Raw genomic sequence first — 20,387 nt, 5'->3', positions numbered from 1 at the left:
GGTATAAACTACCATCCCATTACAATATAACAATTGCCAGGGAGCTAGGCAAAAAAAAAAAAAAGGCAAATAGTAAATTCACTAAAAATGCATTTTTCAGAGCACTGAAACCATTCGGGAATCAGGGTGTAATTTGGCAAACCGTTTTGTCAGGAAAAGAAATTTCAAAAACGTTGAACTATCATTTCAAGTCAATATTTTGTATAGGAAATGTTGTTTCAAAAAATTTTGTTCAACCCTAATAACATCTTTTCAGTTTTTTTTAATTGGACGAGAAAAACAAAAAAATCAATTTTGGTTCTAACCTAACCCAAATTTTCTGTCTGATATATATATTTTTGTTTAGCCATTGAACTGAAAAATCAATTGTTTATTCAACTCTAATTGCCTGTAGGTCTTTCTTACAAAGATGGGTGCAAAAGTGGCCATCTCCCATTCCTCTTATGCTTTTAAGGTTAAATTGAATATTATTATGAACAAGTTAGCTACCTAATATTTTTACTTCCCACCAAATTCTGATAACTATGTTCCTGGTGCATTAGTGCAATCTCGGTTCCATAGTTTCATCACCACCTTTTAATAATTTTTTGATACTCCGAGTGACTGACAGAGCCAGTCACTTCCATTGACTTCAAATGTTAGTTGAGGATAAGCGTTTTCCCCGTCTTCCTGTGTGGTGAAGATCAATTAAAATAAATTACTTAGCTGCGCTGCAATTTCCTTCTTTCTTTATTTGCCTCATTATGCCTTGGTGGTTTAATGATTCTGATCTCTTTATACTTTATTTCATATTATTAGTCTTGATATTTTTGGTTGGCTATCCATCAAATTCCCCCTTAGTGCTCTCAATCTCTAGTTTAAATGTTACAGACATTTGCTTCATTCTATTAGTGTTATCACTTTGGCTGGATTTCTTTTTTAAAGATCCTTTTTTAGCCTCTGTGTACACTGTTCGTTATCATATTGTGTGTTCTGTTTTCCTTGACTGCCTCATTTTTGTTGTTACATACAAGATAATTTTATGCACTAAAATAAGTTACAGCTAATTATTTATGTTTCTTTTTTCTTTCAGTGTCTGGAGAAAAATTACAACAACAGATAATTAATCAGGTATTGTGCCATTTTTACACACTTTTTTGTTACTCTATATTTTTTATGTACTCTTGGAAAATTTTAGCTAGTTTGAAAGTGAGAAACTTATAGGAAAGGCTAAAGTTAAACATAAGACAGGCAGATAGTGTGAGGTCCCCCCATCCTGCCCTACAGATCTGCCTATTCACTTGAGTTTAGTATTGAAACACTTCTTTCTGTCTGAGGCAATGGCCTGTATCTTGAGCAATTAAGTGTGCCAGTTTGTCATCTTGCTCTGTGATATGGACAAAGCCAGCAGGCAGTTTGTCTGCTAGGACCAGGTCTGAGAATGCCCAACTGCTGCCTTTGTATAAATGATAGTTGCACCTATTTGAGAGCACAACTTTCTAAAAGTTGGTATGAAACATCTATGTTGTTGTATTACTGCACCATGTGCAAATGATAAATAGTGCATTGCTATGTGAAGTTTGGGGCGGGGGGTTAATTACAACTGCAAGTTTTCACTACTGCTTTGCTAAACTGTGACATTGCTTGTGACATTGTCATACTTGGAGTCCAACGGCTGAGCTATAAAGTAAACTAGTTTTTTATTCTGCTTTTTATTACTGCACCAATTAGGGGAAAATACTGTTTGCAAAGATAACATTTTAATATTTTATTTACTATTTCTGTGTCAGAAGGAATGGGTACATAAATGAAGGTCAATACTAGCAATTCCGAGTGTAGGAACTTGCATATGTTTGAAAATTATACAGAAGTGGAATTGTTTTAGCCAATGAAAGGCCAGGAGAGCTGTAGTTACTTGTTTAGAGCTGGTTGGGAATTTTTCAACAAATCATTTTCCATCAAAAAAAGCTGATTTGTCTAAACTGAAACTGTTCGCAAAACAGATTTAGGTTTGATGAATTTCCAGACCCCGTCACTCCCCATCCCCCCCCCCCCCCAATATGTCAAGAAAATAGCTTTGAAATTATAAAAAAAAAAGTTTTCACATTTTTTAAATGAAAATTCGGTTTTCTGGTTCAAATTGACTCTTTGGGGGGGGGGGTTAATTTAAGCCAATTAGACTAGTTTTTAAAAGGTTGAAATAAAAACAGCATTTTTCAAAATTATTGAAACAAAATGTTTTGGCTGACGTGAGATGAGAAAAAAATCAGTCGTTTTGGTGCATAAATGTTTTTGAGAATTTGAATTTTTTTGCGAATTCAAGACAGGGAAAAATTTCAAACTCTTGAAAATATTTACAGGATGGGAAAACCATTTCTTGCCCAGCTGTATACATATTCTAAGCAGTACACTTTTTCTGAACAATGAAAGGATTTATTTTGCTTAATGATTATACTGTTTTTCCTAAATAACTGCAAAGTATGTAAATCCCTGTACTCTGACTTATTGACTGAAAGGTATAGCCTGTGGTTTGACTACACTCACGGTTCATTCTTTAAAATGTTCAAAAGATCAAATAACTGAACTTAAGCAGACATATTGTCTAAAATAAAAACAGTATAGTACAAAAAGGAGATATACATATCCACCCTTCTTCTGGGAAGCAATTCTTATCCCATAGCATGTTCGCTTTACACAGAAGGTGTGCTTTGAAAATACTCATTTAAAAAGTTACAGAACTCTCAATCTGTCACTAAAATCCAACTCACCAGTTCATAACAGTTTCTTAACTTGTTGTTTTGTTCTGTACTTTTCTTCTCTCTCTTTTGGATCCTGCATTCTAAACCTGTACTAGGACATAGAACGAATATATCTTTCCTTTGACAAGTTCTCTATTAGCTAATGCCAAATCTGACTTCAGCTTTGCAAAGTGTAAGCAGAAATGTGGGAAGAGCATAATATATTCAGTTAGCATAACTTGGCCAACACTTATGTATAAAATGAATATTACATTAGTAATGTGTTCAGAATACACATTAATGTGGTGTAAACTATGTTCAACATATATGTAATGGCTAATAAACGGAATACTATTATTCCGTGCATAATCATTGCACTTTTGAATGATTACTTTATAATTTTTTTAAATCTGTGTACTCTGGCTGTAGTCCTAAAACTAAGCATCTATTTGCATGGATACCTCAATTCTACCTACACTCCATGCCCAGTCACCCAATGTAACCCCTGATATTAATTTTAAAAGGGATTGTGCTAAGTACGACTCAGATTTTTATGGGGGGCAATTAAGAGGATATTACTGAATAGAAAATGGATCAGCAGCTGTGGTGGCCACATTTGATGGCGGTATATGGCAGGAAAAACCTGCCCGCAACAGTCAGTTGGAGCAAAGGAGTGTGTAGCAGCCAGTCAGCATGCCAGGGTAAAACTAAACACACCTAGTTCCTTCAGCCTTTGCTCCTATGGCTTACGTTCCATTCCCTTGATCATCTTTGTTGCTCACCACTGGATCCTTTCCAGTTTCTGTACATCCTTTCTATACATTGGTGACTAAAACTGGACACTACTCCAGCTGAGGCCTAACCAGTGCTGAGTAGAGCAGTACTATCACCTCCCGTGAGTTGCATGGTATGCCTCTGTTAATGCTAGGGTGACCAGACAGCAAATGTGAAAAATAGGGACGGGACGTGGGGAGGGAGGAAGGTAATAGGAGCCTATATAAGAAAAAGACTCAAAAATCAGGACTCTCCCTATAAAATTGGGACATCTGGTCACCCTAGTTAATGCAACCCAAAATTGCATTTGCTTTATTTTATTTTTTGGTTTTTTGGTTTTTTTGCAACAGCGTCACATTGCTGACTCATGTTGAGGTTGTGATCCATAAGTCCCAGATCCTTCTCAGCAGTGCTGCTGCCAAGCCAGCTAACCCCCTTCTGTGTGAAATTGGTTTTTCTTCCCTAAATGTAGCACCTTACATTTGTCTGTCTTTAATTTCATTTTGTAGTCTATAGCCCAGTTATCCAATTTATCAAGATCCCTTTGAATTTTAGCTCTGTTCTCCAAAGTGTTTGGAGTAGGTGTGTGTCATCTGGACATTTGATCAATATGCTCTCTATTCCTACATCCAGATCATTAATAAAGATGTTAAATAACAATGAACCCAGAATAGATCCCTGTGGAACCCCACTTGAGACCTCCTTCCAGTCTAACATCATTCCATTAATAGTTACTCTTTGTTTGTGGTTGTTTAATCAAGTATGTATCCACTTAATGGTAGTTCTGCCACTAATGGAGCTGCTGGTGTCCTGTTCTATATTAATTCCCTTTGAAGATTTCCAAGAATAAACTGGAGAAGATTCATTTTGAATTTACAATCTTATTTTTAACCCTCTGAAAAAATGTAGACTATCAGCATGAATGTGGTTTGATTCAAAGTGTCACTTTGATTTTAAAAAGGTTAAAATTGAATGGATTCTGATGGCAGAAAGATTGTTTGTTTCCAGTACAGCGTAAAAGGTTTCACATGCATCGTGATGTAAATTGGTGCATTTCTCTTGAAGTCAATGCAGCGATAGTAATTTAAACTGGCTGAGGATCTGGCCCAGAACTTTTAGTGAGGAAGAACTGATTCTGTGGAATGTTAATGTGTGATGGAATTAAATTAGAATCCATGAGGGACAAGTATGTGAAATGGGGGGTTCATAACAAGGCCAGGATGATTGAAGAGCAGACAAGAGTGGGGAATAAGGTCAAAAAGCTACAAAGCTGCTTCCTCCTTCAGTGAGCCCTTGCTTGGTTAAATTTTGACTGAACAATGATGAATTTTTGATAGCTAGGTCCAAATGCTAACCACACTTACACCCTGAGAAGTCCATTGCAATCAACCCCAGTCATGCATTTCTACGTCGTCATTAGCTCTTTCTAGTTTTTAAGCAAATTTTGGTGATATATGTATAAATGTAAAATCAAGGCACCATCCTCCATGAGACAAAATATTTGTCTACAGTTTGCCACCTTCACTGACTCTTGTTCCACTTGATCTTTAGCCAGCTGCTGGCTTTCTCAGCCACCTCCTTTTGTCCATATTTTTTTTGTTTTTTTAACATTGCCACTTCCAAGATCCTTCCACAGCAGTGAGTCACCCATAAATATTTTGCTTTCTGCTTTTGTGTACCCTACTCTATACTACCTCAGCAACCTTAACTTGTATCCTGGTGTCGGTGAATAGCCCCAGAAGCCAAGATGTGTGTTAAGTACCACTGGGGAAAAGGAAAGGAGACTGTTACCTGAAATTGGGCCAACTAGTAAGCTTAGGGAAGACTAGTGACCCACCAGAGTTTGGCAGAAAGCAGCACATTTATTATACTGATAGCTAAGCTCAAAAGAAGAGGGCGGGTGGAGGGGTGTCACACTCAGACTCGCATACTCCCAGGACAGGCACAGCACTGGAGATGTCAGGATCCTTTAAGGTAAGTGTCCCACAGTGCAGCGATGGATGGCGCAATGAAGGTAAGTCTTCCTGAGGCACGATGGAATGCAATGTGGCGAACCACTGGGCAGGCAGTCCGGGTGAAGGGCCTTCACGGGAGGTACAAGCTTGTGAGTGCACTCCTGAGCACATGGCCCTTTCCCCTTTTAAGGACCTGCTCCTCATGGCCTGCGACTAGAGATGACTTGGAGGTGTCTGGTTGGTCACACTCCACCTCGACCAGTGTCCATGCATTGAGTGTGTGAGTGATGCCTAATTAGAGTCCCAGACACCTTGTCTACCTGAGAGCTCTTCTGATCTTCCAGCTCTTCAAGCAGCCCATTCATCCCACAAGCATTCCAGGAGGGAGGGGGAAAGACACTTCACAGGTATTCAAAGAGAGAGAGGAGACAAAAGAGTGGGGGAAAGTGTAACAGACCTTTTGAGCATACAGGTTATACATAGCATACAAATCACTGCTGCTCCTACAACACTCTGCCCCTTGATCTATGATCATTACAGTAGTTGTTGTTGTTCTAGGGCACAGGTGATCTGTTGCAGGCAAACCAAACAACCATAACCAGGTGAATATAACTAAAACCATTACAATTGACTAAACACCAGATATAACATAAACACAAATGCAAACAATCACAATCATAATAATGGGGAATACAATAAAACCATCACCATTACAATAATTGGGTACATTGACAAACAAAATGAGGCCAAGTTTGATGCTGCAATAGCCATCAACAATAAAAGTCAACCCTAACCCTTAAGTACACATGAGAAATAAGATTTGTAGGAGTACCACAGTTGTTATGCAAGATTAAACTGATTTGGAAGGTACATAGTAACAGAGAACTTGGTGAAATTGCTGATACTTAAACTAACATTTAATTGTAGTTTATGGGGGCCCATGAGCTACTCTACCCATTCGGCAGGTAGTATAGACGTACCCTTAGTGTTAGGATGAATTTCTAGTTGTAAGACTGCATATAGCCAGAGATGTGTTTGGGCTCCTTGCCAGCCTGGGTTCCTATACAATCTTATTTATCTTTTTTTACTTTTTTTTTATTTAAAGATAGTCATCCAACTTTAGTGTGATTGACATAAAATGTATATGCTTTGAGACCTCTAGAGAGCTTATTCTCTTTCAAAGCAATTGGGGGGAAGTGGAATTTGTCATTGCAGAATTTATATCAATATTCTTCATTTGTACCTAGTTTTCATTTGAACCTCTTAGTGCTATTTCTAAAAGAACAGAATGTCTTGTTTCTGCAGATAGATAAGTGTGTTTACCTGCAGATAAGAATGGAATGGTCTCTGTTGACCAGGAAAAGATCCCTGTGGAACCTACCACATCCTCAACTAATGTGGAAAATATTGCTGTGTTCATAGAGCTGCTGCATTACATTATGTGCCTCTCTTCTCAAAAGAGCTTCTCCCTTCCCCTCATTTTATATACTTTTGCTTTTTTGTTGCCCCAATGTTCACAGCCTAAAATATGCTCTTAGAAAGACTGATGAAGATGATTTAGGGTCTGATTCAAATCCCACATGGCTACAATTAGGCTGTTTCACCATACTTTATACATTATGGGCCCAGGTTTTAAACACAGGTGCCCTAATAGGACATCCAAATCCCACATGTGGACGTTCAGAACATCACTTAGGTGCATTTATTGTCAATGTAGACAGAGAAGAGCCTGTCTGAGTGCCGAAATCTGGGGTTTGGATGTATTGTTAAGATGTTAATATTTAGAAATTAGGCTCTGTTTTTAAATTTATTTGATATTGATACAGTTATGAAATGTTATATATTGAATTATCCAGTTTTTTTCTAAAATACTAGATGGACTAAAGTGTGGCTGTGAAAAATAGCTAGCTGCTTTTAAAGTAAAATGGGATAAAAAATACCTGCCTGCTTTGAGTTATGAACATTCAAGACCAAGAGACAACACTTATTTTTGTTTTGGGGTTTGTTTGTTTTTATTTTTCCTAAAATGGCCAGTATTGTAAAGGTTATTTCTTAACCCTACCTGAGAGTAAATGACTTCCAGAAATACATTTATCAACTAATGGGAGCCATCCGTAGCTTAAAGAACAAAGGCAAGTAAAATTATCTAAACAGAAAAAAGAGAGATTACATATTAATCTCATCTGTTTAGCTCAAATAAAAGATTAATGTGCAACATACTAAACTTCCTGACTCAAGATTGCCTAAAAACTTATGCTTTCCTAAGATCTAAGGCCCTTATATACATATAATAGGGGTGTGTGCTGTATGCCAACTACTGCATTGTAGACATGCAAATATTTTTGCTTGCCTAGAGCACTAGAGTCATCTCTATAGTATTTTCCATAATGAAACTCAAATCATCCTCTTATCTGGTGTCAAAATTTCATTTGATGTTGCTTAGGCTACTTTCCTCTGCTTATGGATTTTAGCCTTGTATAGAGATAAGAGTGCAAGTTTGATAAACAACGCTGGTCAAATATATTGACCTACTAGTGAGTCTGAAATGAAAATGCAACAAGCTAAAATCATACACCGAACTGATGGGACTCTTTTGCACTGATTTAGATGTGGTTTACTGGATAGTGATGTATGCTGGTGGCGTGAGAATCACAATGGTAATTTGACATATAGTGATCATATGCAAAAGCTTGCTGGTTGTATTGGATTAGCGGATCAGGTTTGCTGTGAGCCAGTATCTGTATTTCGGATAATGAGCATAGAGAAATACGAGAGAGAATACTGCAGATACTGAAATAGCTGTTTTGTTTTTTTTGTAAAATTGCGACGTTTGTCAGAAATACCACTTCCTATTAGTTGGCAGCATCCTGATATCAGAAAACTCTGGCCGAGTAATACAAATGTTACAGAAATAGTTTTGAACCACTTGTAACAGACTTAGTCAGAATTGTATTTGCTACATTGTATTTTGACAATATATAGATTTTATAGAATATCAGGGTTGCAAGGGACCTCAGGAGGTCATCTAGTCCAATCCCCTGCTCAAAGCAGGACCAATCCCCAGACAGATTTTTACCCCAGTTCCCTAAATGGCCCCCTCAAGGATTGAATTTACAACCCTGGGTTTAGCAGGCCAAATATGATGATATTACACACACAAAAACTATGTTAAAAAGAAATTAAGGATGCAAAGTCAAGCACTCATTTAGGAAATGCCAGAATTAAGGTTGCTCCGGCAAATACATTATGATAAAGTCTTTAATTACATGATCACATACTATTGTTTCCATAGTATCCCTACCTCATTCAATGCATAGAACAGATGGTGCTCACTTAATGAGCAGCTATTCATTATTTTGTTTTCTACTCATTGTTTAAGGTGTGCTCCCATACCTTATTTCCTGCACTCCGTTCAAACCCTGCTCTGAAGACAGAGTTATTAATTTCCTCATGGGTTTTTTTTTATGGTGCTTGTCACTATGGAAACTGAGTGCTTCACAAATGAATTTATCTTCACCTCTGTAAAATGGGGAACTGAAGTACAGAGAAATTGAGATTCAACATATCCACTAATTCTGGGTGCCCAATTTGAGATGCCTGGGATCTACGTTTTCAGAGTGCTTTTCATTATATAGCATTTTATGCATTCAAACTGCAGCTCCCATTGACTTCAGTCGCAGGTGTGAGTGCCCAGCACATCTGCAAATCAGACCCCAGGGTCTGAAGTTGGGCACCAAGAAAATGAAAACAAAGTTAGTGACCACCTGCTCAGCCCCAGGCAGATGCATGCTATAGTGGATGGAATCTTTGTGGAATTTAGCTGTTAAACTCTAGCAAGTTTCCTTTGAGCATATGCGAACTGCAGTTTTTCAGAGACTTATAATTTGGTCAAATTTGGGTGGATTTTCACAGAGACAGCAAAATGTGCATCCTTGACCCAAAGACCACCTCCTTGCCAAATTTTAAGTCACTGCTCCAAAGTATGGGGGTGCTAGAGCTTTTCAAACACAAGATTGCCAGAATTTTTTAACATGGGCAAAACAGTGTATTTTAGCCTCTTTCTCAGAAGTGTCTGAACAGTTTTGGTTGAAATTATTCAACATTCACCCTGAGGCACACACCTAGCATGGAAAATATCAGCCCAAATGTTTAGTCTGGTGAAGTTATAAGCAACTGCAAACAGGATCTTATAATGGGAAGTATCGGGCAACCTTATCAGTGTTGTAAATAAATATATCAAGCACTATCTACTCCTCACCCCCATGCCCATTTCGTTGCTGCTCTGCTTCGTTTTTCTCAGGAACCTGAAACAGATACCAATGGGGGTTCCAGCATCTGAATTACCATGCTAAAGTAACAGAAAATTCAAACTACCTTCCCTTGTAACTGTGCAAAGGTGTCTCCATCCCACACCCCAAATATATCTTTTACAAATCTTTTTGAATGTGTATTTGGTGTTGTTTAATATTCATTTAAGTCCTCTTCTGTTTACAGAATAGGAACAGTCCAAGCAACAGGAGAACAAATTTACTTAGACTAGATGCCTCAGCTCTGATCTAGAGGACAACCTCTAGAGATGAGAGAGGAGATTTCACATGTTGATTCGTTGATATTGGTGCTTCTGCTGAGGAGTGCCCACAAAGATACCAATTAATATATATTATAATGGAGGATTCTGTAATATTGCTACCTAGTTCCTACAGTGTTATCTCCTTACTGCCACTGTAGTATCTGAGTACTGTACTAATGAAAACAACACTGCTGTGAGGTATGCATCATCCCCATTTTATAGCTGTGGCAAAGGTGGGAGCTTGAGTACCAGTCTTAGCCACAAACCATCTTTCCTCCCTCTGGATTGAAACCACTAGCTCGTTTTATACAGACCCCTGGAAGCTGTCGAATGGTAAGAGCATTTCCACAACGTGTCCCTGTGCCAGGTTAGAAGAAGTGACCTAGACAAGAAAGGCACGGCATCCTGTTTCAAGTCCCTTCCACTTGGTGTCTGGCCACAGAAATGTGAAACAAAAATGTTCCTCTCTAAAACACAGTTTGATACATTGGTGGCTATTCCCCTTTGAATTTGTAAGCAGAGATTTTTGGAAAAATTAGGATTCCAGAGAAGACTGGCAGAAAGAGAGCGTCACTAACAAGTGCCTGAGAGGTATAACCAGAGGGGATGAGAAGGGCTGACCAGGGAGGTGTCAGGACATGTGTGGGCTTGAGAGAAGAGTACCACCAGTTCCCCTTCACAGAATATCAGGGTTGGAAGGGACCTCAGGAGGTCATCTAGTCCAACCCCCTGGTCAAAGCAGGACCAATCCCCAGACAGATTTTTACCCCAGATTCCTAAATGGCCCCCTCAAGGATTGAACTCTCAATCCTGGGTTTAGTAGGCCAGTGTGCAAACCACTGAGCTATCCCACCCCCCTTCCTGTCAGTGCAGCCCAGCCCTTGATTTATATATAGAATGCATGAGCCAGTAGTTTTCATCCTGCTCTCATCAGAGACTTACCCTTAATAAACTGTAAGTCAGTGAAGTTAATAAGATACCAAAAAGAGTAGCAATCTTTTACCTTACATCTGTGACCAACTCTTTGTAGGTTAGTCAGTCTCTTTCAAGAGCTGTTACAGGGATTTGTTTAAGCTCACTAACACTAGACTGCAGAATTTCTATGTGAGGAATGTGTATGTTTGTTTATTGGGTCTGTTGTAAAATTGTTCTCTGACCATGGCCAGTTATTCTTGGCAAATATTTTCCTGGTACCAAAAGACTGTGAATAGCCACTACTCTTAGCAGGCTTATAGAACTTATTTCTATGTATCTATAATAGCAGTGGCTTCAGTTTGATATGTTGGAGGAAGGTGCCATGCAAGCCCTCCACATACCGCTGCTAATGCATGTTAATTCTGACCTCGGCTATCACAATCCTGACCTTTTCTGAGGAGAGACTTCTAATTGTGCCAAATTATGTGGTCATTTCATGATTTAAATCAATGAAGACTGAGAAAAAGCTACCAAACTAATTTTTACCTATGACCTACATCAGGATTAGAACCCAGGCAAAAAAGAGCGTGCAATAACTCAGTGACCTACCAGTCCCCGCCCTGTCCCCCCATTGGAAGCATTCTGGAGAGTCCTTGTATATACATTTTTTCAGCCCTTACTAAGCTTTCGTAGCATTTGAGATTATCTTGGATTGAAACTCTCAATTGAAACAATAAGTTTATGACCCATGCATTAGCTCCATCTGTTAGTTTTCCAAACTCACATTATACTGTAGCTCCTACTTCTATCGTGTCACTGATCTTTTCCCTGTAATAACTAAACTTCTATGCATATGCACTACCTAACTTGATTTCTTTTTTCTAAGTCCCTGATACAACTCTGCAGGAGTCTTGAGCTTGGTGAACACAAGCCTCCTTAGAAATAGAGCTGATCGGAAAACGCAAACAAATTTTCAATACTTTCTGATTTTTATCAGTTTCATTTTGAGAGATGTTTTCTAGCCAACTCTGATCATAAGTGGTGCAATGTAGTGTTGGATGCACAAAAACAACTGATGAAGTATTTACTGGTTGTTCAGAGATATAGCTAGAAAACCAAAAACCACTTCATTGACCCCGGAATTGTGTAGTGTTCTTCTGCACGGCTAAATAACTACAACAGTTTCTTTCCCCCTCTGTCTCAGATCCACTCTTTTCCCAAACTCAGATCCACTCTTTCTGTCGAGCTCTTAATTTACTATTCCTGTTAATAGAGCAAGATCCAGCACTAAAATATTTGAGGCACAATGGTGTCTGTATTACAGCTCATTACATTTTTGAAAATCAGGCCCTAGAATATCACCCTTCCCAAGACATCATTATATTTTTTGCATGGCAGGATGCTATAATTGAGAACAGTCGAGATGGGATCCTCCTAGTGTGTTCTATAACTACCATATCACATAATTGGATGAATTCTTAGCATTAGTCTTTCTATCTTTTCCACCCAGTGGTTTGTGAAGGCACTGAGAGGAAGGACAGCATCATGTGCCTGAATGTGGGTCTTTGCAGCTTATTGCTACTACAGTAAGGAGAAACCATTTTGTGAATGAGTGAGGAGTGGGGTATTTAAAAGAATAAAAAGATGAGGACAAACTACATGCACCAATCCAGCCACCCCCAAAATTCCTTTTGTTCAGCACATTCACTGAATGGCAGGTAGCCAAATACCTTACTGTGACCATGTTAAAATCCTTCCCTTTGTATTTAGTTAAGCTATTTTTAAAATCTCTCTCTCTGTCTGGTTAGCGAAAGGGAAACAAGGGTTAGATCTACTGTTCTGCGTTACCACCGAAATCAGACATATGGCCACTCCACAACTTCCTTTCAAATGTGTCAAATAACACAAGTGAGTAATGAGAGAAAATGCGCAGGAGGCAACACTTCAATTAACTGTAATTGTCAGATGAGTTGCACACAACCCGTAGCACAAGTTGTCAAAACATCTCGACAAGAGACTCTGTGCTCTCCACAGTGATTTTAGAACTCATTTCTTTTCGCATTTTATTAGAGTCCACGGTTTGTTTTTTTGACCATCCAGGAACAGTGAAGCAGTAGCTCTCATGTCTGTAGGGAGATACCAGACTTCTGAAAACATTGTAGCTAGTGACTAATCTGGGGATTATCTGCTTGCTGACTATTGCTGGCAGGTTTTTAAAGTAGTGTTTTAAAAAATTATAATTGCACCCAAAGGTTGTGTTTTATAAATGCAGATAATGGCCAAGATTGTCAACAGTGGCCAGTGATTTGAGGTCTCTCACTTTTTGGGTGCCCAGTTCAAGGCACACTGACAGAGCATGATCTGCCGAGGGTGGGTGCTCAGCATTTTCTGTGGCGGATGCTCACATCTTTGAGGCGAGTGTCTGGGCACCCAAACATTTAAGCATTCAAAATCACTGGTTGCTTTTGAAAAACTTGATCATAATGTTCTGGCTTCAAAAAGCCCAGGAAAGATTTTCACTCCAGGAATGAATTATTTCCTTCCTGACAGAGAAATGGGTGGACAAAAACTTTAGACTATTCTTTCCCAATCTACTTCTATTTGGAATATGTACATAGTTCCTGTTGTTTCATTGTAAACAAATGAATATCAAACAAAAAAAGCAGCAGCAAAACTTGCAGCTCCCAGAAGTCCAGAAAGTGGCAATGTTGTGACCTCCAGCTAGCTAATGGTTTCTCACACAAACACTGTCCCATTTCACATGGATCTAACTCTGCCCCAAAAACATAAAAATTCTTTCAGAGCATGTGGCTGGACTGTCATTCAGTCAATGCTCCCAGCCCCATGAGAGCCACAATTGCTAGATTTGCCAGTGTTGCATGGGTAATATTATCGTATTATTATTAATCACGTATACTACAGTAGTACCTAAGGGCAAACCAACAGGGGACCCTATTGTGCTAGGTGCTGTACAAACACAGAGAAGTGAATGGTCCCTGCCCCAAAGAGCCTACAATCGAATTAGACATGACAGACACATTGTGGATGAAGGAGTATAACACATATGTAGAGTGAACAATGTGATGGCTGCAAATTTCATGTTAGTTTCACAATTTTTTTTTAAAGATAGGTTTAGTTAGATGGGGATAAGCTACATGGAAAGAAAAAGGAGGGGAGATGAGAGGGACAGGATAGGGGAGAAGAGGGTAAGAGGAGCACATGTGGCATGAAGCTCTTTCACTTATACTACTATTTTGCAATTTTAAAAAAAGCATTTGATGTAACTTCTCTCTTAAGCACAGTTCATCCAGTTGAAAAGCATCTATTTTTCTCACCAATTAACCCAGCTCATTACTCAGTTATGTATACATGCTGTCAAGGCTGAATCCCAACTCTGGCACTTTGAGGACAGAAGGTGGGAGCCCGCAAGGATTTTAAAAACTAATTCTTGCCACTCCAGGCTTGTATTAAACTCCCAAGGTTATAGCTTTTCTCTGACCTTGGCTTGGTAAACACTGCCACCACCCAAATGCAAAAAAACTCCTTGGACACAGGAAGGCGCACTTGGGAATTCCTCCCTGTGGGGTACTGTCAAGCCCTTTCACCCCACCCTCTGGGAAAGAGCTGAGAGAGAAAACAAAGGAAATTAGCTGTTTCTACGAGCTAATCAAACAACAAGCACAAACCTCTTAGGACACCAAAAATCCAATCCCGTTCTTAAAAAAGGTACATTTTATTAAAAACAAAAAGGAAAAAAATACATCTGGAATTTAGGCTTTTGCTAGATTTTAAAAGAGCAATTCCAAAAATTAAGCACCCAAAATAGCTTTCTTGGGGGTTCAGTTTAAAGGTTACAAGCAAACAAAAGCATCTGGGATTAGCACAGAGGAGACCATTGCCATAAGAAATAAACAGAAATAACCCTAATCGTGTCTTTTTAAACATTCCTAATCTACTTACACATTTGGGAGTTCCAGATATGTAGTTTTAGGTATGATCTGATGACTTATGATCATACCTGGCTGAAAGCTGCTTACAGCATTGCTGCTGCTATGTCTCCGTTCTCTGGAGAACAATCACAGACACAAAGAGAAAGCTGCTTTCCCAATTTTAACAGCGACCAAGAGGGACTTTATAGCTTACTGTCTGGCTGGGTGTTCATAAAAGGGAGCTTCCCTCCCCCCACTTTCATTTATCACACATGCAGAGGTTGTTAATCTCTTCTGTGAGTTCCAGGGGAGAGTTTCTTGAGAATTAGATGCTTAACTGCCATTTGTGCCTTTAAAAATCACCCACCCTCAATTCCCATTCTTAAATATAGTTTATAGCAGGGAGAGTCAATTATTTTTTGTCAAGGTCCAATTTTCTTGGCCCAGGTATAGTCAAGGTCCAGACTCCAGAGAAAATAATAAAAAATAAATGACAATAAATAAATAAAAAGATTTTGGGGTCCTTTCAAAAGCATCTGGCAGTCCAGATTTGGCCAACGGTCTGCCTATTGACTACCTTGAGTTTATAAACAAACACTGCAACCACTTCGTTATTCAGGATGCTTACAGTAATATTTATTGACCTCTACAATATAATCCACTATGGAACACAACAGGAAAAGAAAATCAAATTAACAAAGCATTAAAAAGAAGCTTGCATATTTACACAATCCTTTTCTTGTTCTTGGAACTTCCGATGTCATCATTTTCCCCCACGTCTTTGTTCACCGCCATATCTGTTTGGAGCCTTTTTCTTCTTCTCAGCTTGCTAAGAGGGGACCACTTTCAAGTGACTCCTGCTGTGTGTAAGTTGTTCTTGTGAAGTGTTACCTGAGGCTCCTCCGAATGGCTCAGCCCATCCTGCTCCAATGGAGTATTCACTCCTGTCACAAACGCTTCAGCATTGGTCCCTACATTTGTGTTCTCAATTTCTGAGGTAACCAGGTTGAAATCCTGTCCTCCTCTTGTAGCGCCTTTGAGTGTCCTCAAGGATAACTTTGATCTTGGTTCTGGATCCCAAATGGACCATTTCTTGAGTCAGAACTGAATAGAGTCCATAGCAAGGTTATACTCATCTCAGGAAGTCTATCCTTTCTCTTGATTTGATGGAAACAAGCCAGCTCTCCAGTTGTAAAAAGTTTCCCCATATGATCTTCCATCATACTATTTAAAACTCTTATACTTTATCTAAGGGTATTCAAATTTGCTCTGTCAAACATATTTTTGTATATGTATGTCCAAATGATCCAAATTCCTTTGTTCCTCTTCCAAAGCATTAGGCCCTCAGCTGCTGATCAAATATGAGGAGTCATGAGATACCATTACACCTCTTGATTTCTCTCTTTATTAAGTTTTGAAAACACCGAAATCATCGGGTACTGTTAGTCAGTCAGACTCTATCTTAGGCAAAAGCATGAGCAAGAACATCAATAACCATACTGCCCATTGGAGATACCCTCACTGCCTTAGTGGGGACACTCCTTTCACCAAAAGCACCATATTTTTATGTTGTTTCTGTGTTTTATCAAATAAAATTCTCTCAGAGGTTGGTTAAGGATTTTGTAATCCCACAGTGTCCAGTTATTTTAACATAATTGCATAACTTTAATACTAGTTATATAGATTCATCTACCTGCACCTCGTGCTAGGTGTGTTTTCCCTATTTCCTATACAAAATTGCATCTTTTAAATTACAGACTTTTCCACTGTGACCAAAAGCATTTACTTTCTCTGTATTCTGAGAGAACACTATATTCCACAATGGTTGTGGTTCTCTTCCATTGAGAAATTCCATTGTTTCACCACCATTCACTGTGGTATTTAAATGCCACGTGAACTTACAATCATTCACTGCATCCATATTCCCTGCTTCGGGACTCTTTTGCTCTTAGATTGCACCACTCTCTTGAATCCTCCCCATTCTTAGGCAAAAAACTTAGTCTCAATCTCTAAATATATGCACCTGTCTAATATGAAAGGTTTTTGTTTTTTTTAAATCATGGATAAGACCAAAGCAGAGCGCAATCAAGTGCCTTTTTGTAATTCTTTAAATAGTAAATTGCACTCTGCCAACCACTAAAAAGGCCTTCCTTTTCACTGAATTCTATACAATAATTTTACATTGGCAAATAGAGAAATAAGAGCAGAGCCCTTTAAGACTCTTTACATCTGTGAGAGTTTGAGGCAATATAGAGCTGGCTGATTCCCCAATGACCCTTTTGGAAACTCTTTCCTCACTGATCATATGGCAAGATAGGCTTCCTCTTCTTGAAACGGCTTACATATCTGTAGGCTCAGTTTCAAAATGGTATTCACAAGCTTTATACCATCCAGTACTCTCTCTATAAATAATTACAAATTCCTGGGTGTCATGCATAATCTACAGAGGCGGCACTACTTTATATGTGAAATAGCCCCAAAACTGCCAATTTTCAAAAAACCCAGTTAAGAGCCATTGTGAAAAACAAAACCAACTACCTTGTGAATCATCAATTTTTGGCAAAGGTTAGAAATCCTTTAAAAGTGACTTCATTGTTTTCCTATAGACCTCACAAACTCCAGTGCTGTTAGGAGAGATTTTTAAAACACGGGTTGTAACACCTTGTAACATCTCCCCACATACACTAATCCAGTGATTCCCAAACTAGGGGTTGAGACCCCAAGTGGGGTTGCACCATCAGCAGAGAGGGTCGTGGTGATCCCAACTGTGCAGAGGAGGCCATTTTGCTCCACACAGCGTGACCTCGCATGTGTGGGCAAGATCACGCTGCAAAATGGCGTCCTCCACACAGCATGATCTTGCACATACAGGGCATGCAATGTCACACAGTGTGGAAGATGCCATTGTGTATTGACATACTTCCTGCTGTCTGCGGTCATGGGAAGCAATAAAGCTGAAAATTCAGGCAAAATGTTTGGAAAGCTCTGCACTAATCCTTTCAGAGTATCTGCCTAAGCTGTCACTGAGTCACTGCTCATAGCCACTTAAAGCCTGTCTGCGCTAGGAAATGTTCTAAACATTTGTCACTGCTGCTACACAGAGTTCAATTCCAACAATGTTCGGAACTTCAGGAACCCTAGTGTAGTCAGCCCACCACCTGCTAACACTGTTTTAAGCACTGTCCTGACAAGTCGTGCTCTGGACTGCTCTAATAAACCCAGGGTTTAAAGTGGCTTCAGTGGCTATCAGCTTGTCTACACTAGGGCTCTCAACCTTGCTAACACCAGAAAGGGACCTAATGGTTAAAGCCAGCAAGGTTGGGCAGGTGCATCAACCTCCCTATGTACAGCTGTTCTGAATCTCAAAAAGATACTCATTTTGATTGACTTACCGGAGCCCATGTGGTTAAGAGGATCTGGTGTTAACAAGCTCAGCTTAAAAGCATATATTGTTCTCATCAGTTAACCCAACTCATAACTAAATTAGACGTATCTAAGAGTGGCTGTAAACCTGTTCTGTGAGTTTCCTTCCCCATCTCAAATAGAGCTGCTAGCACAAAATGTATTTTTCATACCCCTACTGCTTTTGCCAGACTAATAATTCTTTAAGTGAATGGTGAAATATGCTTTAAATTTTCATTCTTTTAATGTTTACAGGATTCCAAGCTCCCGCACCCAGAGGAGCTTGCCACAGCACCAAAAAATCAGAGTGCTGCTGCTAACCTCAACAAGCGACAGACAACTGTAATCATGGGCAGACATTCACAGGAGAAAGCCAGTCCTCTTGGTGAGATAGCCAGCTCCTTGAACCAATTATCTGAACAGCAGAAGATGACTAAAGCCTTTCTAAAACAGCTTAAACAAGTGAATTTACTGCCAGTGATGCGCCCTTTAAATAAAAGTTTAATCAAAGGTGACAGATGGAAAAACATAGATGAAGCTCAAGAGAAACGCAGATATTTTCTTTATGACTTCTGTAAAAAATACAGCAGTGAGAACCAGCTCAGAACCCATCTAGTGCGTATGGTATCCAGAATATACGTAGAGGATAGACACAAAATCTTATACTGTGAAGTGCCTAAAGCAGGCTGTTCCAACTGGAAAAGGATTCTGATGGTGCTCAATGGACTTGCCTCTTCGGCATACAGTATTAGCCATGATGCCGTGCACTACGGAAAGCATCTAAAGAAATTGGACAGTTATGACTTAAAAGGGATACAGACACGTTTAAATACCTACACCAAGACCATATGTGTACGTGACCCCATGGAAAGATTGGTGTCTGCCTTCAGGGATAAATTTGAACATCCAAACAGCTACTACCACCCAGTGTTTGGAAAGGCAATTATTAAGAAATACAGACTTAATGCACGTGAAGAGGCACTGAAAACTGGATCAGGTGTGAAGTTCAAAGAATTTGTCCGGTATTTGTTAGATTCCCAGCGCCCAGTAGGAATGGACATACACTGGGAGCAGATTAGTAAACTCTGCTATCCCTGCCTCATCAACTATGATTTCATAGGAAAATTCGAAACTCTAGAGGAAGATGCCAATTACTTTTTGCAATTGATAGGTGCTCCAGCAGAGCTGAAGTTTCCTAATTTCAAAGACAGACATTCCTCCGATGAAAGAACAAATATGGAAGTAGTGAGACAATACTTAAAGCTGCTGTCAGATAGAGAGAGACAGTTGACCTATGATTTTTATTACTTGGATTATTTAATGTTTAATTATACAATGCCAATTGTATAGCTCTGAATGATTTTAAAATTCTATCAGACATTTAACAATTTTGGCCTCAAACCAGCAACTGTAATATTACCATACAGCTCTGAGTGGAAGAAATGTAACTGCTAAGTGTAATTGTCTTGACTTAGTTGAGATTTTATAAATGAAAGTGATACCAATTGACACAAAATTATAGGAGCAATGCACAAAAGAGACCTATAAACTATCTAATTTGCACTAAAAGGTCTGAAAAAAAGCTGCTTTTGAGTACGGATTATATTGTGGAAGCAGTAATCCAGCCAGCTGTTTCATTAGCTCAGCTAATGTTCTTGTAATGGTTGAAAAACATTCAAAATAGCATGGATTTGTGTGTGTGTGTCTCTGTCTGTCTGTCTAAGTAGGAATAATGTGTTGAGTGTTTTGAATGTATATTTTTTGCTGTGTGTGGCATATTAATAAAATTGGCTAATTCTTTAAGACATATGTAGTATTGTCAGTTGCAGTGATGTACCCATTTGTCACCTACCCACTCTCTTGGCATTTTAATTATTAAATAGAAATCCATCATGTAATGTACACAATGATCCCAATCCTGAACTTAGTGGCCATCCTCAGTGTCTGGGCAGAATCATAGGGTGGAGGCTGTGGAACATCTGCAGAGGTTTTCTGTGGAGGTAACATCAGTGCAATGGCTATTATCCACCTCCACAGACAGTGGTAAATCCTCCAGTCATGCCTCCTGCGAACTGTTGCACGTAAGGTATGCACCCATTATTTCAGGACCATTGGTAACCATGAT

The 20,387-nt window shown here is 39.1% G+C and overlaps 1 protein-coding gene across 9 annotated transcripts in view; it reads left to right on the top strand.

Annotated features, from left to right (window-relative positions):
- Nucleotides 1-20,071, top strand: part of CHST9 (carbohydrate sulfotransferase 9) — a 204,176-nt gene extending 184,105 nt beyond the window's left edge. For all 9 annotated transcript variants that reach the window (XM_039526930.1, XM_039526929.1, XM_039526934.1 and 6 more), the window contains 2 exons: nucleotides 1,073-1,110; nucleotides 18,518-20,071. In XM_039526930.1, the coding sequence (XP_039382864.1) occupies nucleotides 1,073-1,110; nucleotides 18,518-19,612 (1,133 nt within the window). In that variant the 3' untranslated portion in view covers nucleotides 19,613-20,071. The remainder of the gene's footprint in view (nucleotides 1-1,072; nucleotides 1,111-18,517) is intronic.
- The last annotated feature ends 316 nt before the right edge of the window (nucleotides 20,072-20,387 follow it).

Source organism: Mauremys reevesii, linkage group 2 (assembly GCF_016161935.1).
Source record: "Mauremys reevesii isolate NIE-2019 linkage group 2, ASM1616193v1, whole genome shotgun sequence".
NCBI classification, from domain to species: domain Eukaryota; kingdom Metazoa; phylum Chordata; order Testudines; family Geoemydidae; genus Mauremys; species Mauremys reevesii.
Note: the sequence above shows the minus strand (reverse complement) of the source record. Positions and strands in the feature narration are given on the sequence as shown.